Source organism: Spinacia oleracea, chromosome 1 (assembly GCF_020520425.1).
Source record: "Spinacia oleracea cultivar Varoflay chromosome 1, BTI_SOV_V1, whole genome shotgun sequence".
NCBI classification, from domain to species: Eukaryota; Viridiplantae; Streptophyta; class Magnoliopsida; order Caryophyllales; family Amaranthaceae; genus Spinacia; species Spinacia oleracea.
Window position 1 is genome coordinate 102,673,370 of NC_079487.1, and position 25,670 is coordinate 102,699,039.

At 35.7% G+C, this 25,670-nt stretch overlaps 1 protein-coding gene across 3 annotated transcripts; it reads right to left on the reverse strand.

The window, feature by feature from the left end:
• Window positions 1-4,879: 4,879 nt before the first annotated feature.
• Window positions 4,880-23,384, reverse strand: LOC110801940 (uncharacterized). Of its 3 annotated transcripts, XM_022007344.2 has the most exons (16): window positions 22,789-23,382; window positions 21,929-22,593; window positions 19,844-21,070; window positions 19,331-19,627; window positions 19,097-19,165; window positions 18,866-18,937; window positions 18,699-18,736; window positions 18,534-18,621; window positions 18,304-18,453; window positions 16,278-16,466; window positions 16,113-16,192; window positions 15,687-15,759; window positions 15,489-15,587; window positions 11,594-11,699; window positions 8,236-8,323; window positions 4,880-5,277 (listed from the first exon to the last, which is right to left on the reverse strand). In XM_022007344.2, the coding sequence occupies exons 1-16, from the start codon at window positions 23,141-23,143 to the stop codon at window positions 5,091-5,093; spliced, it is 3,783 nt and encodes a 1,260-aa protein (XP_021863036.1). In that variant the 5' UTR covers window positions 23,144-23,382; the 3' UTR covers window positions 4,880-5,090. The 3 variants fall into 3 exon arrangements, 1 of the variants encoding a protein (XP_021863036.1); XR_008928544.1 differs by lacking the exons at window positions 4,880-5,277; window positions 15,687-15,759 and having other exon boundaries at window positions 8,292-8,323; window positions 22,789-23,384; XR_008928542.1 differs by lacking the exons at window positions 4,880-5,277; window positions 8,236-8,323 and having other exon boundaries at window positions 11,659-11,699; window positions 15,687-15,784; window positions 22,789-23,384.
• Window positions 23,385-25,670: the final 2,286 nt, after the last annotated feature.

The window sequence follows — 25,670 nt, forward strand, 5'->3', positions numbered from 1 at the left end:
GTTTGAAGCTGTTTTACGTGAAGTGGAGTAGAGGGTTGAGATGGGTTTCACGTGAAGTTGAAGCAAGGGTAGGGAATTATGGGCTTACTTATTTTGGGCTTTATCAATTTGGGCTTGGCTTAGGATTAAGGTTGTTTGAATCCAAAATGATTAGGATTGTTTTCTAAATTCAATCGATCGTGTTTTCGTAATTCGAATTCGTTTTAACTTAAAATTCTAAAATCATTTTCAATTTCGTAAATCGTTGAAAATATTAAAATGTAATAAATAAGTATACGTGAATTATATATTTATTACTCAAAATTCCTAAATTCTAATTAAATATAAATAATATACGTTAAAATATATTAATAAAACTTATAAATTTACGGGGGATTACAGATCCTTGCTTATCGCTTTACTTGTGTTTAGTGGTTAGTTTAGGTAATTTGTTTGATTAGGAGAGACTAGTAACGACCTAGTTTTTCCCTAGATCACCTACTAAATATGTTCCCCAAAACAACATAGAGTTATTAAGGAGATTCTCCAAATAGAAGAATGTGGCTCCCTAGGTAATTATTGTGGGTGGCCAAATATCGATAATAGAGAAACATATATTTTTTTCTCGCATTCTCACGTCCGCAAAAGACCAACTAACCAACAGGAAAGCTAAATCTCTTTTTCAATTCGGAAGATCTATTCTTATGCAATCTAATTTAGCATCCAAAAAAAATTACCAAATGCAAAGTTTTAATCTCCCTGATTCTCTAAATTTGAAGCTAGATAGGTATATAAACAATTCTTTTGGAATAAGAACCTAACCTTTAAATATCCAAATTTGGTAAATTGGGGAAAAAAATTTATAAACACAAATGCTTAGAAGGTTTAGGTTTTTGAAGGCGGAAGTCAACAATCAAGAAAAGCAACTAAAACTTTTATCGAGGATCCTTTATTCTCAAGAAAATCTTTGGGTTCAACTTGCTATATAAAAGGAAGTATATTAAAAATACTACCTTATTTGATTACATTAACCCGCGCGCCAGCCATCGCTGCTGCCTCCGCGGCCAGCATTCTTCTTGCTCCTTCTTTCGTTTCCTTCGTGCTTTTCCCCCTTCTCACGTCGCTGCAGACGCACCACCACCGACAGCCTGCTGCCGCGCCGCCTTACCACCGGCCATCACTTCCTCTCTTCCCTCTTTTTGGTTAATCTCTTAAAAACCCTAAGCCAATTGAATATTTTAATTATGTTTTATTTATGTAATTTATGTTTTATTGAATTCAATGTATAGTTTATATTATTCAATTATGAATTTTAGATTTATATGTTTTATGTAATTTAATTATTAAAATTCAGATTACATAATTTGATTGAAATAAGAGTTTGAATTATTTAAAGTATGAATTTTAAGGTTTAAATGGTTTAAAATCATGGTAGGATGAATGTGGATTATTAAAATTATTGTTTCAACGTTCTAGGCATGTTTAATTGGCCTTGGCGAAGTTTTAAAGGAGTTTATATTGCTGGAAATTTAAAGTATGATGCTTTGAAGAGTTTTCAATGAACTTTAATAACTAATTCAATAATTATTATGCTAGAAGATTAAATATCTAAGTTTCGATATTGGGGAAGGTTATAAATATGTTTAGGATGTATTTAGAATGCTTGATTATCGTTATGAATTATTATAAGTTGATTGGGATTCCTTATTGGTTGTTTTAGGCGGAGAATTCTCTATAGACGACTTTTGAAATCGTTAAAGTGACCTATCAATTTGTCTACACAAGGTACGTACATACCTGTGTGTTTGTGGACGTGTGTTATTATTGAAACCAGTTGAAATGTATTTATGAACTTGTTTACGTTGGAATTTCATGTTCAATGTCGTTGGATGAATTCGTTGAGCATATAATTTTATTATAAGATTTAGAACATGTAAGCATGGATGTTTGATGCAAGCATGTCAGCTGGGAACTTTATATTATTTCATATATATTGGTTTAGATCGATTGATCGATGTTCCCTTTTAGCATTTCACTACTTTATGAGGGCCGAGGACCTTGTTTAGTAAGTGATACTTTACGCCTATATAAAGGTGGTTAACCATTATTAAAGGATAGATTGAATTAATTGGAATGAATTCTTGATTGACATCTTTGTGACCACTTATTAAATTCCAAGATAAAAACAGTTGCGAATACTTGTTGATTTTATGATTTATGTGATTGACGAGTCATAACAAAGTGTTAATTAGTAAATCATGTAAAGTGAAACCGAGTAGCAATAGCTTTAGACTGTGCACGTCTGAAGTGACGGACAATCAGGAGTTGGGGTCATGGGTCGCCTATGGCTTTTTCTGGGGCCGGATTGATCACCGGTTCTATTTTATTCAAAAGTTCCTCGATATCACAGGTCATTGGGGTTACGGAGTCACGCCCGTACCTCGTCTTTCTTAGTGAAGGCTTTTAGTAGACAAATCGGTCCATTGACTATTTCAATTAAAATAATATTAATGTTATAAAAGTTCAGTCTAGTCTAGTCCAGTCTAGTCAGGTGTGGTATTCAAGTTAATATGTTTTGGTTGTCCTTACTTATGTTTTATTAGTATCATGTTATGATTGTTTGTTTAATAGAATCATGTCAGAATAATTATTGATTTAGTATGTAGTACGATTACGTGATTTGTTTGTGTGTGTTGATCATGGCTATGCCTTATTGATCATGTGATGACCCATTTTGGTGAGCAGTCTCTAAGGATCAATAAGCGTTGCCCATCTACAGGTTTGAAGATGATACATCATTGGGTTCGGGACTAGAGAGCTTGTATTTTGTTTCAATTTGCTAAGTTGGATTTGGTTTGTTGAATTGGACTTTAAACCTGTTGAACTAGCTACATTGACTTTATTTTCGTTGATTGGTTTTTGAGTTAACTATGTAGTTGATTATTTATAAACCTAAAGTTATTTTTAAGTTTTCCGCTGCAAAATTATGAATAAGCCGATACGTTTTCACACGGGCGATAATGCCTTGATAGTTCTCTACGTTTTATATTATAAGATTATTTTAGAAAAGAGAGAATTGCCGGGGTGTTACACTATATAAAAGGAGGTATATTAAAAATACTACCTTATTTGATTACATTAACAACAAATTTGTCTTGGTAATGATGCATCCTTATGAAGTTAAGACCCACACTTGTAAAAGGAATTCGTTGGCAAATAAGAAAGATAATGAATATTGAGATCTGGAAAGACAATTAGGTCTTATCCCCCAACAGCGTACATTCCAACAATTTCAATCCCCAAGCATCAAAAGGTTGCAAAATTCATCAATTTAGAAAACAATGGAATTAACATGAATTAAGGCAATTGGTATCCGCCCCATTATAATGTCTAAAATACTGACAATCCCTATTCCAAAAATGACATAGAAGATGAAATTTTATTGGGGTCTCGACCAAGTGGTAATTTTTCAAAACAGAACAAATGTTTGTTTATTTCGAGGTCTAACTATCACTACGAAGAACAAAGTTCTCTTTAATTGGATCTTATACAGTTATACTAAATGTAGCTCCCAAAATCAAAATTTTCCAAAATGTTCTTCCTTCAAAAGAGAAATTGTTTAGAAATGTTTCCGTCCACCTCCAATGCCAACTTTGCTCTCTTCATACAAGAACTACTGACCATTTGTTCCTCTCTTCCCCTTTCTGAGAGGATCTTCTTAGATTGCTAAAGCATTCACATGGTTGGCCCCTTACTTCCCTTGTTCTCAATATGTCTCTTATTGACAGTTTCATTTCTTTTAAGGACTCCATGAAACGAGATTTCATAACAAACTTATCACTACTTGGCGGTACATTTGTTTATCTAGAAATGTCATTGTCTTTAGAAATGAACCTCGATCAATTTTTGAGATTAGCACATTAATCATAAACCACATAAAGACATGGTCCGATGTAGATTAGTAAAATATTTGTTGCTCGAGCCGCAATAAGGGTGTGAGTAATAGTGAGAAGCATGTTGTTTTTGAAACGCCCTCCGTCTAATTTTCTCAAGTTGATCTTCGATGGGGCTAAAAGAGGAAGCTCCAACACAAGCCTAGGATTTGTTTTTCGCGACGAAAATGGAAAAATGCTAATGGCGGGAGCTAAGGCTCTTCATCCGGAGGGATCCATTCTATTTGTAGAAGTTTTTGCACTCCGAGAGGGAATATAATGTACGATTGCGGAGGGGTACACGAATCTCAATATTATTCAATTACATGAAACATGTTTTCACGTGAGATAAGTAGACTTGTTGAAGATGCAAGAAAAGACTTACCAAGCTTCAATTTTGTTTCAATCACTCACTTTCACTGTAAATCTAATTAAGCAACGGATTTTACGATGACGAAAGGGAGCTATTGCTCTAACTTGATTCTCTTCGTTTGACCCTACCCTCCCTCTTATCATCCGAAAGAATGAGTTAGGTTGGTACTTTCAAAGATGCTAACTTGGTTTGTTTCCCTATATATATATATAAAAAAAAAAGTGTTTTCCCAATACGTACACTACTATATATGACCAAAAACAAGTACTGACTTTTCCTTCTTTTATCAATATTGGCATTAGTTTTTCCTATCCCTAAAAACAAAAACAAAACAAACCTTTGACATTTAAAAGATGACTTCAACACAAATGGGACCAAATTACTTAATTTCTTGGAAATTAATGATTAAAAAACAGTATAAAAGAACTATTACAAAGGGACTTTTATTACTAGAACAATTAAGTACCACTACAAATCCACCATGTACCAAGTTCGGTCGTTGAACGAGCCCAAAATCTAATTTAATTAATAAAATCAAAGACTAAGATCATTTTATCTTTACAATAGCCGACACGACTGTGCTAGAAGCTTCATATCAGTACAAAAGGTTTGTTACTGCTTTTCATTTGAAAACATACAACAGTTTCATATTTACACTTTCTCATATAAGGAGAATAGTTTGATGCTACATTTAGTTTTTAACTAGAATTAATTTAACATCAAAAGCACATTCAAGCGACTGAATGTTAAATTTGTATGAGCTACATCCAATTCAAGCCAACATGAGTATTCTATTGGCACTCTGCCTAGCTCTTACAATTAGCAAGAATTGTCCTTGAAACACAACGACAAAGATTTATTATCCTCATATGCCCACATTTAACACCGTGAACAGCACTCTTGATATTCTCTAATAATAATTGGAATGACTTGTGTTTTCTAGTTGTCTTTCCTTGCACCTCATATGGTAAGACCTGTGCTGGATAAATTCCCCTGCTCATGAAAAACACAATATTTATAAGCCAAAGACATTTCCAGCAAAAACCATAATAACAGAAGAGTCTATCACACAAAACAGAACCTGCAGGATTTAATGAAACCTTTTCCTTTTAACCAGCTAAATAAATAATACACCATTTCAAGTTTTAAGCAGATCGAAGTTCAGGACTCGTGGGAAGTAATGTACTAATGTGCAATCTTTCCAGAAGTTGATTCAAGCTATGTTAGAACTGGCTATTATACGCTCAGCGTAGATAAGGATACAAAGTATGACCATTAAGATTTAAAAGAACTTGTCTTATAGAAATAAAAAGAATTAATAGAACTTGTTTGTGACATCAACTGGAACAATCAGCTACGAGCACCATACAATATTGTGTAGAGTCTGTAGACACAAAATTATTACATTTACCCAAATATACAGGATATCTTATCTACTCCTCATACTTGATTCTTCTGAATTACGCACACAAACATGTTTTTTGCAACCATTGGTCGTTTTAAGGTTCCAACAATTTTGGTATACAATCACCATCGTTAGTATTTGAAATAGTTCCATAATGAATGATGATCTAAGTTTTACAAAATAAATAAATGAAAGGAACACCTTAAATTCTCAGACCAGCTGAACAAGGAATGGTGGTCAATGCTATATAGAGATTTAAAAAGACTTGTTAACTTAAAATCATTAATTAATCGTTAATAGAAAATATAGGAAAATTGGATATAATATACCCAGCTTTGGACTATGGTGCTTACGGATGGTTGAATCAAAATAAACTTCAAAACTTAGGAAATATATGAAAGTGCATTAAATGACCTAATCAATGTATAAAGCTCAAGGTGGATTGGGACGATAGGGATACTATAACCTAAGCACAAGTGTAAGGCGCAGGCCTCACTAGACTGGGGCGCACTTTAAGAAATAAAAAAACTAGTATAAAATAATTAGTTGTGGCCTTCAGTGCACGTCCCCTGTTAAAAGCATTGGACCCATATTGCCTAAGGCATGCTTTATAGTGGACCAAATTCAAAAATATTGTGCAACTCTTTATTAGTTGTTAATGACCCTAAATAACAGTAATCTTGACAAAATAAACTATTAAACCTCAACCCACATCAGAAAGCTTCCTTCCCTTTGTCCCATCCCAACACCCCTTCCATCGGCAGCCCCAACCCTCACAACTACAACCCTCCACACAATGAGGTTATGAGCACCATATCACCCCCATTGATCATGGGAGTATCTATATTTGTTTTATATTTGTCTTGTGATGAAGGGTCACATGATGCACTAATTCTGGCAAAATTATCCCAAGTCTTGAGACTCGGTGCATGATAGGATATTTTACACAGTTAACTATTGACCATGGGACTTTGATGAGTTGAAACGGTATGATGCAAGGGCATAGTTTGAAAATAATGGACGAGCAAAAGAATTGATGATCTGCAGAAAGTCCTACGGATGTTTCATGTTTGAGGCCAAAGCTCAAAGCTCAAAGCAGGGTTCATACTTATTTTTAATCCAGAAGAAGATACACTAAGCTTAGGCCTAAACCAAGCCCAATAGGGCCAGATGTCTTGAAGAGGTACACTAAGTAATTAACTCCTTGTTAAGCTACTTAATTAGTTTAATTGGTGCTATTTTTGGATAAGCATAAGAACAAGCGTACAGCCTATCAGATTTGATGGGAATTTTCCAAAGAAAAGCACCTCAATAAAATTTTAGTGCAACCAGTTTAAGATCTTGCAAGGCCATTGTGAAGATAGATAGATAAAACAATAGCTGGAGCTTACTTAATGAAAAAAGTTTTTCAAGAGAGGAGGTAACTGAGTGTGATACTATATTGCTTGATAATTAGTGTTTAAAGTAGTTCTGGAAGACTGGAACATCATGTAATGCCTGATTAAGAAATGACTTAATGCCAAGGATGGCTAAGAACCTAGGAGTTCTTTAGACTGACACACATATGCTCAATCTAGGGGATAAGATCATCTTGTAACGTGCCTTGGAGTCAAAATCAGATTATTCTTATAATTGTTCTATCAAGTTATCAGTTTAAACTTAGGAACTTCATCTTAGACCTTAATGACTTGAGTGCCTTGCATGGACCTACCTTGTTCCCTGAAATCATGCATACCAAAAAATATACAATCATATTCGTCGAATTTCATCCTTTCCTACTACTACTCAACCTTCACCTGCCTACTTGGAGCACTTTTAGCAACATTCATGCATTTGGTTCTCAAGCAATATTATATATTTTCTCTTTCCTAACACCAAGCATTTGGTCTTCAAAAAATGTTTTCATGAAGTCATTTTCTCTCTTGACCTCCATCTCTCTCTCCTCTCTCTTGTTACTTTTTAATATCTTAATAGATTCTCTCTCCTCAATGCAAGCATTTGGATGTTACTAAAAATGCTTTTACCAAGCTTCACCTGAGTGCTTATTCGACCTTAAATACTTTTCGAGTCGATCCATTTGGTGCAAACGCATTACAGTCCGTCAATACAAGCCCTACGGATCCTTTCCAGGTCATGTGTAAGCTGAGTGGTTAGTGGTCAACATAGCCAATCAGATACAGATGAGTTACCTATCAATCCCGCAAAAATAACTCAAATATAATATTCTTTTACATTAAGAAAGATTATTTTATCAAAATGGCATGACTCTACACATGCTAAATATTGACACAACATGACATCATATAAAAGAATATAGGTACTAAGAACCTAAAAAATGTGTTTGATTACATAAGGATGCTGCTCCTAACAGAGCATAAGAATTTTAGATTAGAGAACAATGGTGCTTCCAACCTAAACCTTGGGACGCACTGAGGATATTTTCCTTATATCCTCTCCCTGTTAGTCAATCCCATAAGAACTTCCAAGTTCCAACAAAACAAAAAATAGATAGAAGCAGAGGTAGACAAATGTTCAGAGATATTTACCGATTCAAACAAGTGATATCAATAGACAAAGTCACTCTTCCACCGCTGTTGAAATCAGTGAAACACAATCGCAAATCAAGTTTTCCAGCTGAAAATTTGACACGGAGCAGATCCATCAGTCAAAACAGAAACTATTAAAACTTGAAAGGACACTGCGAAGCACAACATTTAGCAAAGATTTGAAACAAACAAACCACTTGCTTGAAGTGCTGAAAGTGCAAGCAGAATTCTTTAAAGAACAGATAATGGAAAAAATGAGTCATGGACTTGTGTAGTGTATTCCTATTTTCCCTAGCACCAGGGAGATATTGAATCAAAATGACTTGGCTTTCCAAAGGAATGGCTCGGCCCCGATCCGTTGCCCGAGCCGCTACATAAAAAAGCTAGCCCGTCTATGGAAAAGCCATAAAAAAGTACTACCTAAAAAGGTGGGAGGAATAATTTGAATGTCAAAGATCCGTTATCCATCTTGCACTCCACGCTCCAATCATTTTTAAAACAAGCAAGGGCAAAGTTGCGCTAGCACGCTATAGTTTCCTTGGACCTTAAGTTTCGCTGGAAGATCTGTCCGAATCCTTAATTAGCACTGTTGATAAACATTTTGATCGAAAATTGTCTTGAAATAAATCCCCATACACTGTTAAGTGATGGAAGTGAACAAGTCATGATGGAGGTCCTTCTCAGTTAAGTACAGCCTGGCAGTCAAAAAGCGGAACTTAGAGTGAAGTCAATTTAGACATTTGGTCTTTTGCTGGACTTCATTAGTTGCTTTATGTAGATTTCTTGCAACAACATTCTAAGTAGAATTCCATGTATCTAGTAAGTTTCTTCATTTCAATGGAAGAAGAAAAGGTACAAATTTTGTTCAGCCTACTGGTTCACAACCTATACAATAAGATTATGTTCATAAGACAAATTCTCTATTGCAGCAGTCTGGTGGGTAAGTGTTTTCCAATAGCTGGAATACTCTCTGCTCTGAGCACCCAGCAGTTGACATCAGCAATACACAATTGTTATTTAGAAAAATGCTCCAATACATTGACTGGTCGGTAAAATCTTCAACTATCACAATTCAGTAGGTCTTTGCTCACTATTGGAATGAAAAAGAATTGAAGTGATAATCTCTCCATACTGGGGAGTCTTGGAGGTTTTTCTTTCTTTCGATTTGAAGGGAGTCGTAAAAGCCAAATGGAATTGAACCCTCAACCTCTCAGTTGAAGGGTGATACGCATAACCACTAGAATATCCTTGAATTCTCAATAATCTTGAGTTGTAGATCCTGAAATCCTTGTGTATGAATAGTGTGTGACTGATGCTAATTTGTTGCTATGTCCATGGGGATTCACCAAAGAAAAATCAACCAAAACAAAAGATGAATTTATTTGCTATGGTGTACTTATGATTGATCAACTGACAATAGAATAAAAAGTAAGCATAAAAACACTCAGCAAAGCGGAATAATTTTTCCATGATGTTAATAAAAATGGTATTAACCATAATGTGTCTAAGAGGCTAAGAGCCCTTCGTCATTGCAACCTTTTTGTGAAGTATCCAAGGGTAGACAATGGGTCAAGAAAAAGGAAAATTAAGGAATGTGCTCTCAGTAAATGTTCAGAAAAGTAGAGATTAAATCTTTTTTGGTCTACTCTAGGTAGCAGCTTGGGACTTGTTATTCAAATACACCAGGAAGTCAGGAACCGGAAAAAAGTCGAGTTACTCCCAATACGTAAGATGCGTTAGTAAGTTACCACTAGTATTTTCGACAGATGAGAGAGAAATCTACTCCGTTATTTTAAGTGTTAAACTTTGATATTTTACACTATTTATATGCTTACTTTGACTTAATTATTTTACTAACATATTAAAAGCAATTGTTACCATATACTTCCTCCATTCTTTTTATTTGACACATTTATTTTATCACGTTTCCCAATGCAATATTTCAATCATTAATACCTTTAGTTATTAATGGGTAAAAGTTATAAAAAGTTGATATTATAAATCTATACAATGAGACGATTATAAAAATACCCACATGACTATATTTTTTCTCAACTATAAATCACAATTGATAGTCAAAGTAGATTATATGAATAGTGTCAAAAGTCATATTGTGTCAACCAAAAATGAACGGAGGAAGTAACATATTGCTGGAATAGTCACAATGCATATCTTCATAATATTGTTTTATTTATTTATAATTTTTACTAATATAAAATTAAAGATATTGATGGTTAAACTTGTGTATTGGCAAACGTGCCCAGTCAAACTATAACACCTAAACAAACAGAGGGGGCATAATCCATCATGCTTATCAAGGATATTAATTTTCAAGTTTCTAGAAGAGTTTTGAAGACCTTAACAACCATAATCCTCATGACTACTCATCAATTTCTCATCTTTTTATTCACATGTAGTGATACTAATTATTTTTTCCATTCGGCTTTACTGATTATATATTACTTAGGTGACCATTTTATCACACCCAGTTATGCCAAGAGGCATTGGTGTTTGTTTCACAACCTATTAGTTTTATAACGGGTGGACTAAATCGGAGTAACTGGGTATGTAGAGAGTCATTTTAGTGATTGGAGGGGGAGGAGCGAGGATGGTATAACATTAGATGATAAGGAGTTACCCGTTAGTAAATGTTTTAAATATCAGATCAAGTGTACAAAGGGATGGAGATATTGACCAGGATGTAACTCATAAACTTCATAGAATTAATTCTAGGAGGCTCATATGAAGAACAAAGAGTGCGTTATTGTGTGATTTTAGCAAGGCTCTGAGGTCAAAGGGAAATTTTCTCTGACATGCATTTAGACTAGTATTGTTATATGGTTAAGAAGGAGCATATTAATCGGGGTGGATGTGTGGGAACACCTTTGAGGAATAGAATTAGGAATGTAGATAATTGGAAGCACGTTGGAGTTGCGGATATTGAGAATAAGATAAGGAAAAAGCGGCTATGATGGTTTCGGCATGTAAGACGTCAGCGGGAGGTTGCACCGGTAAGGAAGACTAGGACCAACAGCGCAATGGAGATTTTAAAAGAAGCAAAGGGAGGTCTAAATGTCTTTGACATAAGAAGTTGAAAATGGGTTTGCAAGATAAGTAAATGGAGGATATGATCTTTGTGGATGACCACATGTTCGCCGATCCCATCCATTTGGGAATTAGGCCTTTGTTTTATCGTTGTATTAGCTTACACTCAATAATGCTAACCCTCTAATGACATCTAGACAGTCTCGTATACTAAGAACTTTCAAAACTTCTATCAATAGCAATAGGATACAATTCTCGGAAACCCACAACATAAACAACTTAGAATCTAAGTAGCAACAAGGAGAAAAAGTACCTGATGGCTGCAAAAAACTAGTGTCCCAAAGATTCCTAAGCTCAATCATGGCTATTTCAACTTCTTCAACAACATCAAGCAGAGTATGCAAAAGTGAAGAGCTTTTCTGCACAGAAAAAAAAAAGTAGAAATAAAAACAATCAGCATAAGAAAATGTTTTATTGTATGCTTGCACGCATAAAATTTAATTTCCAAACAGGATATGATTGTCACCTCTAGCCTCTAGGCATCATAACTTCCTATCAGTTACAAGTTTACAACAGAAAATAATGCAGGATTTATAACCCTTCCACAACACAGAATAACAATGTGCCATCTCTAACATTCTAAGTAGAAACACCCTAACTAAAGTACTACCGGTTTCAAAATCCTTCCAAAAGCTAACTTTAATCTTTTTGTTATAAGATTAGATTCACTTCAGCAGGGTTGCAGGAATTCATTTGCGAAGAAGTGAATTATTTGTTGTATGCAAGGGTTCGAATTGTGGCACCACTTTTCCAAACCAAAGTCATCGGAAAGTTTAGTAGTTTACAACCAAGCAAGTAAAAGGATGAAAGAAAATTGGGTCAATAACTCCATAATAATATATTCATAGGCACCTTGACTGCAACCTCACGATTTTCCTTATTATTTCTATTTTTAGTATCGAATAACAATCATTAAACCAAGCATTATGCAATTTGACACCCATTCTTGTATCCTTAAACTTCCAATTTCCAGGTGAGAGTCGTGGGACTTCACTGTGAACACATACATTATCTGATAAACAAGAAAGGAGGATGATGTCTTTTTACAGGAGAGTAGGAAACACTCATTATACATTAAAAAACTGACAAGGAACTAATCTGTAAGCAAACAAGTAATATTTGTTTATCTTTTACTCTATGAAAGTTGACAAGGCAAGATTGCACTTAAATCATTTTGCTGATGTATTCTATCACAACTCATGTACCTAATTACCTATAATATAATCATTAACTGAATAATATTTGGTGATCTGTAGTGTGCCGTTGATGGACTGGCAATAAAACTTAAAAAAATCGCATTATTCTGAAATATTTTCTAAAGATTCACAAAAAATATTATGACGAAAAAAGGGTAATCGAGAAATAAGATTCACGCCAGGAGAGAATATGAGGGGAAAAAACGCCTAAAGAAAGAAAAAATAAGTATGAGAGGATAGAGGAGGAAATGCAATGTAAATGCACAATATTCTTAGTTTATTACGATTTCAGCATGTCAATAGCGCCATAGATAAGTTTGATAGAGATAAAAATTGACCGAGTGGAAAAAGAAAATAGAGCAAATCTCAAAGAAATCTAATCATTATATTCTAGATAAAATATTGGCTTTAAAGCCCAATACTCACACTTTAGAAATAAAGTACCTATGAAGTATCAACACAGAGGAAATACAATTGAAAACATTCTAATTTAAATCATGAATTTTGGAACTTTCAACTGTGCAATGTGAAATCACTCTAGATCAATGTTGTGAACTTCAAGTTCCAATGGAGAAATTAGGACTTATATCAAGAAAATGTGTATTCATGATAAGAATTCATAAGGAAAAGTCTTGTAGTTTCTCGATAAGTGATGTACTTTGGACACAGTAGGAACTCTAGGAAGCAACTCCTGGAACTAGACAAGTGTAAGTCTGGTGGAAAGTTAAGCAAGTTTGGTAAATCGTTTATGGCTTGTTTGGGAACAAGGAATTCATTTCAAATGCTGGAATTGGCTCAAACGACCCTTTTAGGAATTAAAAGGATTTGGATTTGTATTTGGCCCAAATCCAAGTATCTTAACAAATACATCCAACACGTGGAATTTCAAATACATTCTCAAACGTAGCCATTTGATATCCAGAAAAGTCTCACTGCCTCTCTTCTCCTTTCTCTCTCCTCTACTCCCCCAACTCATCAACGCCATTGATGGCCTTCTTCCAACCTTAGATCTCGATTGTCTCTCTTCTCTTAACCTCCATTAATTCTCTCTCCTTAGCTTGTTTCTTTCTCTTCTCCGGAACTGACCCTCCCTCCCCACCAATTCACCAACAATCTCTTTCGGTTCTCCACCAATTCACCAACAGTCTCTTTCGGTTCTCCACCACTACCACCATCGTTCTGTTGCAACCACAAACAATTGCTCGATTTCCTTCACCCGATAAAGTCGCCATTCCTTCCGCCATTGAAGGAAGCCCCAAATCTCGAGGTGGTTGTTTCAAAAATTGAATTGAAGATTTGAAAGCGAAAAATTCTTCCAGATTTCAATTTCTATGGAGATGGACTATAAATACTAAGAACTCTTCATAAATTTAATTCTATGTTTTTTTTCCTTTTAGAATTTCTGATCGGTCTGGTATTTTCTAACTTAGGGTTTGGTTTTTGACCAATTTTTCGGTAAAGAGTGTTCAGCAAAAGGTTCAATTCAGTCAAATTCCCAAATTTTAGGGTTTATATTTTCATTTTTGGGTATTCCTTGTGATAGATTTTGATTTCCTCTAAATCCGATGAGATGTTGATGTTGTTTAGCTAAGCGTCTTCTTTGGTATCCTTCAATTAATTAATTAAGTATTCATTAATCAAATAATTCCACTCTCTGAAAAATCCAATTTCATAATTAAAATTTCTACTCACCTCCAAACATCATGTAGAATTTGAAATTCCGGAATTGAAATTCTCATGTTTCCCAAACACGGATTTTGGAATTGAATTACAAGATTTCATATTCTGGAAATGAATTCCATGTTTTCAAACACTACCTTAAGTAGCTTAAAATAAATTGCTGAAAGAGCATCAAATTCTTAAATTTTGTAACATGTATAAAAAGATAAATCAATTGACATGTTCGCTTTAGGCTCTGTTCAATTTGAATTATTTGGTCTCAACTTATATCATCAGAACTTATCTAAAATTATCAGAACTTAGGTCCATTGGACTAAGCAGAATCATATCACTTTTACTTGAATTCTGCCTTATATTTTTCTTTAATCTAGGGGCTGATAGATGTTATGTTTGGTTACTATAGGGATTTGTTCAATTCAGTATTCCCAATTTGTTAAAATGTAAAGAAGAAAAAGTCTTGTTACTTCTTAACCAAAGTTAAACTTATAATATCGAAGCGTTCGTAATGAAACTTGGAAGAATTTTGAGTTTGACATTCCAGTGTAACACAAATAATTCAATAAAAATCAATACTTTTTGTCACGTAAAAATATAGACAAAAAATCACTTAATTGACATTTTAGCTGGCATCATTTTCAGGTATCAGATGACCATTAAACCTGTAGACGCTGTACTGTACCGATCTTGGCTTAAGCAGTGTATAAAAAGGCGCGCCTAGGCTCTGAGGCGCAAGGCGATTGGAGCCAGCGCCTTTTATTGTCTAGGCGAGGCGATTTCGATGAGGCGCACCTAAGGCGCAAAAAGGCGCGCCAAGGCGCACTTTGAGGCGCAAAAAAGGCGCACCTATCAAGAAACACACCATTTTTTCACTTTTTACTTTTTATAGGGCGCCTCACTTCAATGAGGCGCACCGAGGCGCACCGAGGCGCGCCTAAGGCGCTGGGAACCCCAAATCGCCTTGTTGCGCCTTGAGCCTTTTTATACATTAGGCTTAAGCGGCGTATGATCACCAGTAGATTTCTGTTCAAGTCTATACATTCAAGTTACTTTGGTACTCAAATTTCATGTTAGCATGTAATCAAAATGTGAATTCAACATACATATTGGCCGTAAACGTAATTAGGATATTAAAAAAATTCATCTCTCCTAGCAACTAAAGCCAATAAGAGTAAATATCAGATAAGTGATCAGGAGTGATAAGTACCAGTATCTATGCATACGAGTATACGACTTGAGGACAACACGGCACTAAAACCAGCAAGTGAAGCTTACCTGAGTTTCTTGTGCAATTACCCGACTTCCGGAGTAAGCAAGGTTCGTTTCACCACATAAAACAAATGAAAAAGCAGGGCGGGCATCCATGATAAACATCTGAATCAAACAAAAAAACAGGAAAGAAAATGAAGAAAAAAAGTAAATGTGCAATGTTGAGATTACAAATGCGCCAATCACACTTCAGGAGACCCTGACCTTAGAGATTTTCGCATTGTTCAATACATTTGATATAAATAAACCGTAGGTAGAGATCGACTTCACAACGAATCTGTGGACAGTAGAGAAAAAGGCAACTTCATATTGATCAATTGCTAAATTACTACTCCTCTTGTTCCATAATAACTTACCCGTTTTGACTAGGCACATTTTCCAACACACAACTTTGACCATCAATATATTTAATTATTTATTGGCAAAGTTTATAAAAGTTTGATGTTTTGAAAATTCAAATTTATACTAACCCAATAACATTTTCATTCATTTGTTGTTTATATATTACGGAATACTAAAAAAATGTAGTTAAAATAAGCACATAAATAAAGTCAAAACGGGTAAGTTAATATGGGACATAGAGAGTAAAAACTAATCACATGAGAACAGTAACACTGACATGAAACTAACCTCTGAGACATTATGCGCCCATAATCGAAAAGAATATTCAGTTTTCCATCCATATCCTTCATGCTATCAACTTGACATAACTAGTGACATTAGATATGCAACACTTTAGGAACGGTTTAAAGTGGATTACGATGGTTGTCAAAAGAAAGAAAAAATGTCGGAGACCTGAAATTCTGATTGCAGTGATTTACATGCAATCCTCTTCCTGAGAATTTTTTTGACATGCACTGATGCTTCACTGCAGGTTTGTTCTTTCATAACCTTGATATAAGCATCAAAGGATCCTTTTAAGTTTTTTATTTTACTTTCTGACACCTCTAGGTCCTTCCTCAGTGACGGAATTTCAGCAGCAACCTACAGTTATCATAATAGGACCAAAAGAAGAAAAAATAATTAACTAGATTTGCAAAAAAAAATCAGTTAAGAGAATGGAAGACCAGGAGGCCTATATCAGAATCAAATAACAGAAAGTTGCCAGCTGATCATGCCAAGGAAACTATAGCTGCGTTAGTGTAGAAAGAAACAAGCAAATCAATTTTATCTAACAAGGAACATGCATGTGTAGCTTAATTTCACAAATTTTGTCATGCCTATCGAACCTTGTAACCTAAATAAACTGTCAAAGAATCAGAGTATTATCACATAATCTCACTCTTTAAACCTCTTTAAACAAACATATTTGTATAAGAAAATTTCCAAAACTGTGGTCAATTCTCAATTTTCCTCTTATCAGTTATCACTTTGGACAATCCAACTCTAACGCCACCTAAAAACATTAATTTTATAAACTAAAGATACAGTAAGAGTTAAAAAGATTCTCCAAACATATGTGTACACCCTCCAAGGCATCTCATAGTTCTCTATGATGAAATAGGCAAATGACTAGAACAAGAAAGTTAAGCCCACTTAAGGCCCTGAAACTCAAAGACATGACTAATTAATCTTGGAACAAAACTAGAGTCCTCAATGTATACCTTGTGCTTAGAGAACCAATAACACAAACCCCTCTGTCCCATGAAAAACGTCCCATTTCTCCCTGAATGATTATCCCACAAAAACCTCTTTTATGTCTCTTGGGTTGGGTCCACTTAATATAATAATGTTTACCTTTCCCTCATTTTCCTTTTTTTTATTCTTTTTTCTCGCTATTCCTTTAAACATTGCAGTCCCCATTTTCTCACCTCAATTGAAAAACAATAAACAATACCCACTGCCATATATTTTATTTGCTTATATACTCAACAAAAGCGACCATCAATAGTCTCCTAAAACTATGTGCCCAAGGGAAATGAGAAGATTTTTGTTAGGTAGAGGGAGTACTTGTAAAAATCTCTTCTACTTTTCATATATCCTTGTAATTTTAGAATGAAACTTTAATATGCCTTCTTACGTTTACTAACACACTGGCCTTCTCAACCTATGTCCATATGCTGCATCTCAGATCAGGTGTTGGTGTTTGTATCATTTGTACATAGACGTCATGTGAAGGACTGTGAAAATCATGAGAGCCAAGATAGAAATAATGCACAGTGAAGTCAGTGATGTTATATTGGTCAGCTATTTACTTTCCCCATCTGTTATTATTCTTTTGTTGCTTGTGCTGAAGCATGCTAGCAAGAGAGAGAAAAACACAGCAAAAAAGAATCTCTGTAACATTGAATTTGTCATATAAAAAACTGCTGATTTAAATACATTTCAGGTATGAGGTTAAGCAGCTGATGAATGGAAAAATAAACCTCACAGAAGCATAAAAGACGCCAGTCAAACAGTTACGCGAAAAGATGCATATTGAACTTTTGTCATAAATTCGTAGAGGAGAAGATTCTGGTTGAAAGCAATCAATTTTAACGTCCTTTTGACGAGGCATACATTAAAAACATTTTTAACAGGAAAAGATAATTCCAACTGGTGAAGTAAGACTGTTGCTGATTAACATAGTACGAGCTACAACAACAACAAATAATTTAGGGTTGGCTAACATGAACCTTCACAAGGAACCATCCGTGAAATATGAAGCAAGAAAAGTAAAAAGGTTATGTTAAAGAGAGTAAACACACAAAATTGAGAAAGCGAAGGTGAGGGTAATGGAACACAAAAAGTAGGAAACAAGGTCAGTTTGAAAAGGGACACAAAATGCTCGAATAATCAAGGCAGACTTTAACTATGCCAACCATCTAAAAGAGGTTCATACCAAACTCGTTTTCCTAAGACCAGTTGAACAAGATACCACTGAAAGGCAATCTACTTCAACATCCTTTTGCCCACGTGTAAAAGAACCTTGATAACTTGATATCAGCATTTTTGATTCTTCAGCTCTGGATTCCAATTGACGGACTTTGTCCTGCATACAAAAGAGACTATATGTCAAAAGATGAACATAAATGGAGCTGAATTTGAAGGAAGATAAAAGATAACTGGTACCAGTAACTTATCGCGCTCTAGACGCATTAGCTGTTGTATTGCTTTTTGATACAATAGTTTATAAAGAAGCGACTTAGTGTCCACCGATCTACATTTTAGATAAGCGAATGTCAAAGTTTGATTAGCAATAACAATCATACACTTAGAAATGCCATAATTACTCACCTTCTTATTTGAAGAGACTTTGCAGAGTCATATGCATCCTGAGGCAGTGAGGCAGACAAGTCAAATTAAGTGAATTGCACATAAAGTGACATTAAGCTCAGCTAAACAAATATTTATCTGCTGGTGGAACCATAATAGAGCTTAAAAAAAGATCAGTTGAAACAAACCTGAGAGCCAATCTCACAATCTAGCAGTACAAAACTTCTCATCTTGTTCAGATAATCATTCAGCACCCTGATCTGGAAGGAAAACAGAGACATAAAGCTTTTCAGATAGATAAATAAGAAAAAAGGGTCAGGATTCCTCAAACAATGGAACTATAACTACTCAAAATTGAAAAACGACGTATTGATAATTTAAGTTCTCGTGGAAAGTGTTATTTCCCACAGAAGACACACCTGATATAAAGTCAACTTATCAGCCAATGAAGGCAACAGTTTGGTCATTCCATCGAAGCTGTTCAAAACCTACAAGGTAAATTGTCAACAAAAGTGTTAAATTAAATGGATCAAAAGGTAAGCTATTCACCATCTTTTTCAGAAACCTCATATAGCAAGATGAAATCCTAAGGTGCATGCTATTAAATCAACCCAATCACTTGCTGTTGGATCACCTCCTAAGCTAGGCGTTACCTTGCTATCTCCCCCATAGTGCTTCTGATCTTTACACAATTTTGGTTTATGCTGGAACAATGAGATTTCATCATTTTCATCCTCGGGTATATCAAACAATTTCCTTTTTAAGCTAGAAGAGCTATCACTGCCAGATATATTAGATGATTTCAGCACAGCTCGGTCATTTTCATCATGTTTTCTGGTAAGCTCGTCGTCTCTAGGAGTAACTGTGATTCCAACCATTGCTTTATCTGCCAAACGCGGATTCTTCTGCAACAGGCTACAAGATGGCTCTTCTTGATGATTCTCAGACACCTGTTCCACCAAATGTATGGAAAGGTACAAAGGAATTGGAAATTTATTATCGTGAACTGATAAAAATATATTGGGAAGGGAAGACACATTCTTGTGACATACACGGCCAGCAAATCAAGAATATATTAACCTAAAAGTCAAAAACAAACAATGAACACATACAGACCTACTTCATTTGCTGACAATCAGAGAATAAAAGAGTTACTGAAATCAGACCTGGATGGGCAACTCAATTAGATTATCCGAAGTTGAAGCAGACCCAATAACATATTCCATGTTTTTCACTGGGATTGCCCTTGTGAACATGTTTCCATTTTCAAAATTAGCAATTGTAGTAACTAGGTTGCATAATTCGGAGGCCTTATCCATCAAAGCAGCTTGGACGCACGTGGATTCAGCATTTTGCATCTCATGAGAAACAGTCTCGGAACGTTTGATATTAGAGGAAAATCTCTTAGCCTCTTTTTCTCTTTTGAAAGAACTAGGATTTTCAGATCTTGAAGATAAGTCACCTGCCTCCTGCGTTATATCTTCGTCTAGTCTTAAGCTGAACTCAGGCTGCTGGTTCATATATTTGGATAGACTTCCTTGATACAGTGGAGAGTCTGACACCTTCCTTTCTGCACTGGTAGGAGAAAAAGCAGAATTATTAAGCACCCCAGTTTCCTTGTTTTTTTTCATATCATTGAACGTGATCTCGAGCAAAGAGCAATCACTTCCAGTAGACAGTACAGTGTCTTTGGCGTGGTTGTCTGTTGACACAAAAGACTCCGATTGTTTTTCGTTTAAAAATGCCAAGGAAGAAACACTAATACCAGTAAACTTTGAAGGGTTATCAAGAGAACACGAAGATGCATACAAAGACGATAATTCCGCATCTTTAGCTTCTGCGTAACTTTCACAATGTGCATCACCCAAGGTAGTCCTCATATTATATCTACCCATATTGCCCGTACTCTTTAATTCTCCATCATCCTCAGCAACATTTGAAAATTGTTTATCCAAGCAAGCCACCGGAGCCGCCAAATGATCTACCAAAATGTCTTTGTTACCGTATTTCAGAACATAATTTCGGGGTAAAGAACTGGTTAGAGACTCCGGAGGCTTTAATCTTAAAGCATTACCCTCAGCTTTTGAAGCAGAAGTAAAGGAAATAGCTTCAAGCCCTAGGACTCTAGATACACCTTTCTCAAAAGATGATGCACCCAAGACATGTTTACTTCCTTTATCACATAACTTCTTTTCCGACACAATCAGATTTGATTTATTACTTGGTGAGACCCTAAATATATGTCTACGTTCAGCAAGCAATGAGGAAACAGAGCCGGCAGTTGGCTGCTTGTGATTCAAATCAGACAGTGAACTTGATAGAGGGGATAGAAATTTGCCACTAGTTTCAACAGCTCCTTTTCTTGCGTCCTCATCCTTGTCAACTGGCATGACCTGCAATAACCAGCATAATATTTCCAATGTGAGGTGATGAACTAAGAGAGTGTGGCAGACAACTACACACCAGAACCCTAGTTCCTCAATCCGAAAAGAAGAATAAGAAAAGGAACAGGCGAGAAAATCGGGAAAAAGCTTATCTTTAATCACATGAATTTCTTCCGCTTATCAGGTTTGGTCACAACCTGGTGAAATGGGGTGTGATAAATGTCCCTTGCGAACAGAATACTCAGAAGAGTGGACGACACAGTAAGATCTAAGAATACATGCTCGTATTCTATTCTCTTTCTCATATTTCTCTGAGCACAAACAAATAAAATCTGAATTTTTGGATGAATGCCCGAGCATTAAAGAGTAAAACCAACTAAAACATTTGACTATCCAGGATTAGTAAAAGGAAATCATATTCAGTCCAGCATAGCAAAAACTAGACATAGAAGCAAAAACAAAAACTTAGTACAAATGATTCCATTCTCCAATAGTTAAAAATTGATGGGTTGTACACTTGTGCTACGTCAACTCAACATTAGTTCAACAATTCTACCACAACTACCCTCATTTTCTCAAATTTTCACTGTCCCTGCTCATTCTGTTCAACATTCTTTTACTAGACATGAAAGGTTGACAGACAGGCAGAGAAAATAATTTCCCAATCACACTATTGGCAAGTAAAGTTAATTTTAAATTAAAAAAGGAAAAGAAACTTCAAGTGCAACAAGGTTTAAAATGGACTCATGGACAGCATAGTTGAACTTCTGGAACAATGTTTTTCCATGAATGAAACGATGTCAAGAAGGACAGTCATCTAGAAAATGAGTAAACTTGATCCAGATATTCTTCAAAATAAAAACTTACATCTGACATGAGAATTGGAGTTTTAATCTGATGATTCTGATCATCAGAGAAGATTACAGGAACCAAGTCATCATCCATGTTAATTGAGGTATTTGGAGTAGTTTCTCCATGAGTATCGTGAATGACACCATCATTTCCATTGTCTATATTCACAAGAACCGCAGAATATGCATCATCGGATGTCTTCTTCACATCAGAAACGTGGTGGGAAACTTTTTCTGTATTGTTTATATCCGAAAGCTCAAACCCATTTTGGTGTAAACCAGATTCAGCCAATAATGCATCCAATTCAGGGGGTAGCTTCGCATAATCATACATGCGGTGGTTTTCTTCTACAATACTCATGTCATCTGAATTGCCACTATAGTTAACTGCATCATCAAGCAAAGAACCAGAAACTCGCTTATTGAAAGTAGACAGTACCATTAAATCCCCATCACTTGTGGTGTTGGACATTTGACCAGAAGTTCTCTCGCCAAATGCAAGACGGACCTCAGTTGGTGTTTTAAACTCTCCTCCAGATTCTGATCTTGCTAAACTACGGAAGTGCATAGAAAAAGCAGTCGAGTCCATAGTAACATCATGATTTTCATCAGAAGCTGCAGAGTCTGATAATCGTCCAGGTCTAATGAAATCAGCTGATACAGGTCCAAAATAAATATCTTCTGCAATAAAAACAAGAAAGCAAACTAGAAATTCAGGATTCATGTCGATGTTCTCAACACACTTAACACATAGTATTCGAGAACCTGACACGTTCAGTGCAGTAATCAAAAGACTTAAACAAAATTCAAATAATAAAACCTTCAACAATGATTAAAATGGACGAAAGAAGAGGAGGAGGAGAGACAGAATCTTGCCATCATTGGAGGAAGCGGAGCCAAAGTAGCTGCCGGAAGACGGCGACTCGAAAGGCCTTAAAAAAGAGGGATCCACTGCAATACCGTTATTATCACCTCCACCACTACCACCACCACCACCATCATCATCAAGCAACGCCCTGAAATCGTCACTCTCATTCCTGGGAAGGCAGCTATTGTCGGGACTGTCGACCTCTGGAGGCGTCTCGCAATCTTCATCCCTGATAAACAAGTGAATTGCAGTGGTTTCGGCGAAACTGACTCTCCTCGATTTGGAACGCGTCTTCTCCAAAGCAATCGTTTCTTCTCCCGTTTTGGAGTTGCTGAGCTTCTCATCAGGCTCCTTGGATGCCATTGTTACTAGGTTCGACAAATTGAGAAATGTTAGGGGGTCTGAGAAGAATTGAATTGGGGAAATTGTGGGTTTAGGGTTCTTGATGTTTCCAGTTCAAAATGTTGTGATGAACTGGAAATCCTGTACTACACAAGGTTTTGTGCGGGAAGGCTGTGTGTTTTAAAACTTTGAAGTTTGGACCAACTAGCTGTCTAGCTCTGCAACTTGATAGCTTAGTGAAGCAGGTGAGGAAGTCAAGTATTTCAGGTTTTGCTCTCTTTATTTCCCCTTATTTAGGTCTAATTAGCTTTTGAGGAACGGACCGTTGTATAGTGGTTATTCAGATGTTTTTTGAAATTTTAATTAGTGAGTACTTCTGATTTTTGGTACTCCCTCCGTTCCTAAATAAGTGTCCATTTTGGACATTTACACGGTAATTAATAAAATTGAATGGTGTGTAAGAGGTAATGATTGGGAATGTTTTTTTTTTGGGAAAGGAAAAAGTAGATAATTTTTTAATGTTAAAAGTACAAAAATGAATCTGAGAAAAGAGGAGGGAAATTCGGAAAAGTATAAAAGTGCCAAATCAACAATCCATTTACTCAAAAAGTAACCAATAGAATTAATGGAAAAATATCCAACAGCTAATAAGAAAGCAGGAAACTAAAGTACACGGATCAGCAAAGTAAGTGGGGACTTCTCACTTTAGTGGGAAAATTTTGGCAAAAAGGGGACTTTTCCCTCCAATATTTTCATATACATCAGGAGAGAAAAGAAATTGTACAAAAAGAACCCAAAAACTACACAAACACATAGCATTTCTTCAAAACAGGGGTTGAAAGCTTTATTGCTTTTGGCTTCTTCTTCTCAGACAAAATGGAGGAAATAAATGATACTGAATGGGAAGATGCTACTTGGAACATTAATGATGCTTGGATACCAGAATACGATGAGGATGGTCACCACATTGATGAGGAGGGGACTTTTTTCGACTTGAATGAAGCAGCAAAGAAACAGGGGACATGGAACACATAGTGTTTTCATTTGATCTCAATGAGACACCAGAGCAGCATCAATACAATTTTCAGCAACAACATGTAGGAAACCGGGGTCATCAACGCAAGAAGAAGTCAAGGCTCAGTTGCGACACAAGGTTGCAAATTCTGATGTGGTTGTTGAACAGCCACCGCAAAAGGGGCAAAGACAAACCATATTATGGAGCATTTAAACATGTTGCTCAAATGTACAATGTGCATCCAAGAACAGTCAGAAGAATTTGGAAGTAAGCAAGGGCACAAAAAGAGGCATTCCACAGATACAACATGGCAACAAAGGCAAAAATGCTAGCAGGAAACGCATTCAAGTTGAACAAGACACAATCACAAGTCTAACCTGTAACACCCCGACAATTCTCTCTTTTCTAAAATAACCTTTTAATATAAACGTAGAGAATTATCAAGGCATTATCGCCCGTGTGAAAACGTAACGGCTTATTCAGAATTTTGCAGCGGAAAACATAAAACTAACTTTAGGTTTATAAATAATCGATTACAGGTTTAGTCCCAAAAATCAACCAACGAAAATAAGGAAATATAAATAGTATGACAAGTTTAAAGTCCAATTAAACAAACCCAAGTCAACTTAGCAAATCAAAACTAAATACAAGCTCTCTATTCCCGATCCCAATGATGCAACATCTTCAAACCTGCAGATGGACAATGCTTATTGATCCTTAGAGACTGCTCACCAAAGATTGGGTCATCACAGGATCAATAAGGCATAGCCATGATCAACATGCACAAGCAAAAGCACGTAATCAGCAAAGATGAGTACTACATACTAAATCAATAATAATCCTAATATGATTCTATTAAACGAACAACCCTAACATGATACTAATGAACACAAACAAGGGCAGACAAAACATGATAGTTTGACGACCATACTTGACCAGACTAGACTAGGCTAGACTTTTAGCAATAATATTATTTTAGTTGAAATAGACAATGGACCGAGTTGTCCATCCAGAAGTCTTCACTAAGGAAGACGAGGTACGGGCGCGACTCCGTAACCTCAGTGACCTGCGATATCGAGGAACGTTTTAATAAAGATAGAACACGGTGATCAATCCGGTTCCAGAAAAGGCCATGGGCTACCACCATGAACCCCAACTCCTGTTTGTCCGTCACTTTAGACGTGCACAGTCTAAAGCTTTTGCTACTCAGTTTCACTTTACATGATTTACAAATTGAGACTCTGTTATGACTCAACAATCACATAAGGCATACAATCCACATTCGTTCACAACTGTTTTTATCTTGGAATTAAGTAAGTGATCATAAAGGCATCAATCAAGACTCATTCCAATTTACCCAACCTTTCCTTTAACCATGATCAACCCTGTATATGGGTATAAAGTTTCAACTTACTAAACAAGGTCCACCGCCCTCATAAAGTAGTGAAAAGCTAAAAAGGGAACAATAATCAATCGATCCAAACCAACATATAGAATAATCTAGTGTTCCCAGCCAACATGTTTGTATCAATC

Bases quoted from the DNA above. Each gene is read 5' to 3' on its own strand.
- LOC110801940 (XM_022007344.2), bottom strand. From the start codon at position 23,143: ATGGCATCCAAGGAGCCTGATGAGAAGCTCAGCAACTCCAAAACGGGA. The intron at 22,594-22,788 runs GCAAGATTCTGT...TTTTTATTGCAG, and splicing joins CTCCGCTTCCTCCAATGATG to AAGATATTTATTTTGGACCT. The intron at 18,622-18,698 runs GTGAGTAATTAT...TCTAAAATGTAG, and splicing joins AAGTCTCTTCAAATAAGAAG to ATCGGTGGACACTAAGTCGC.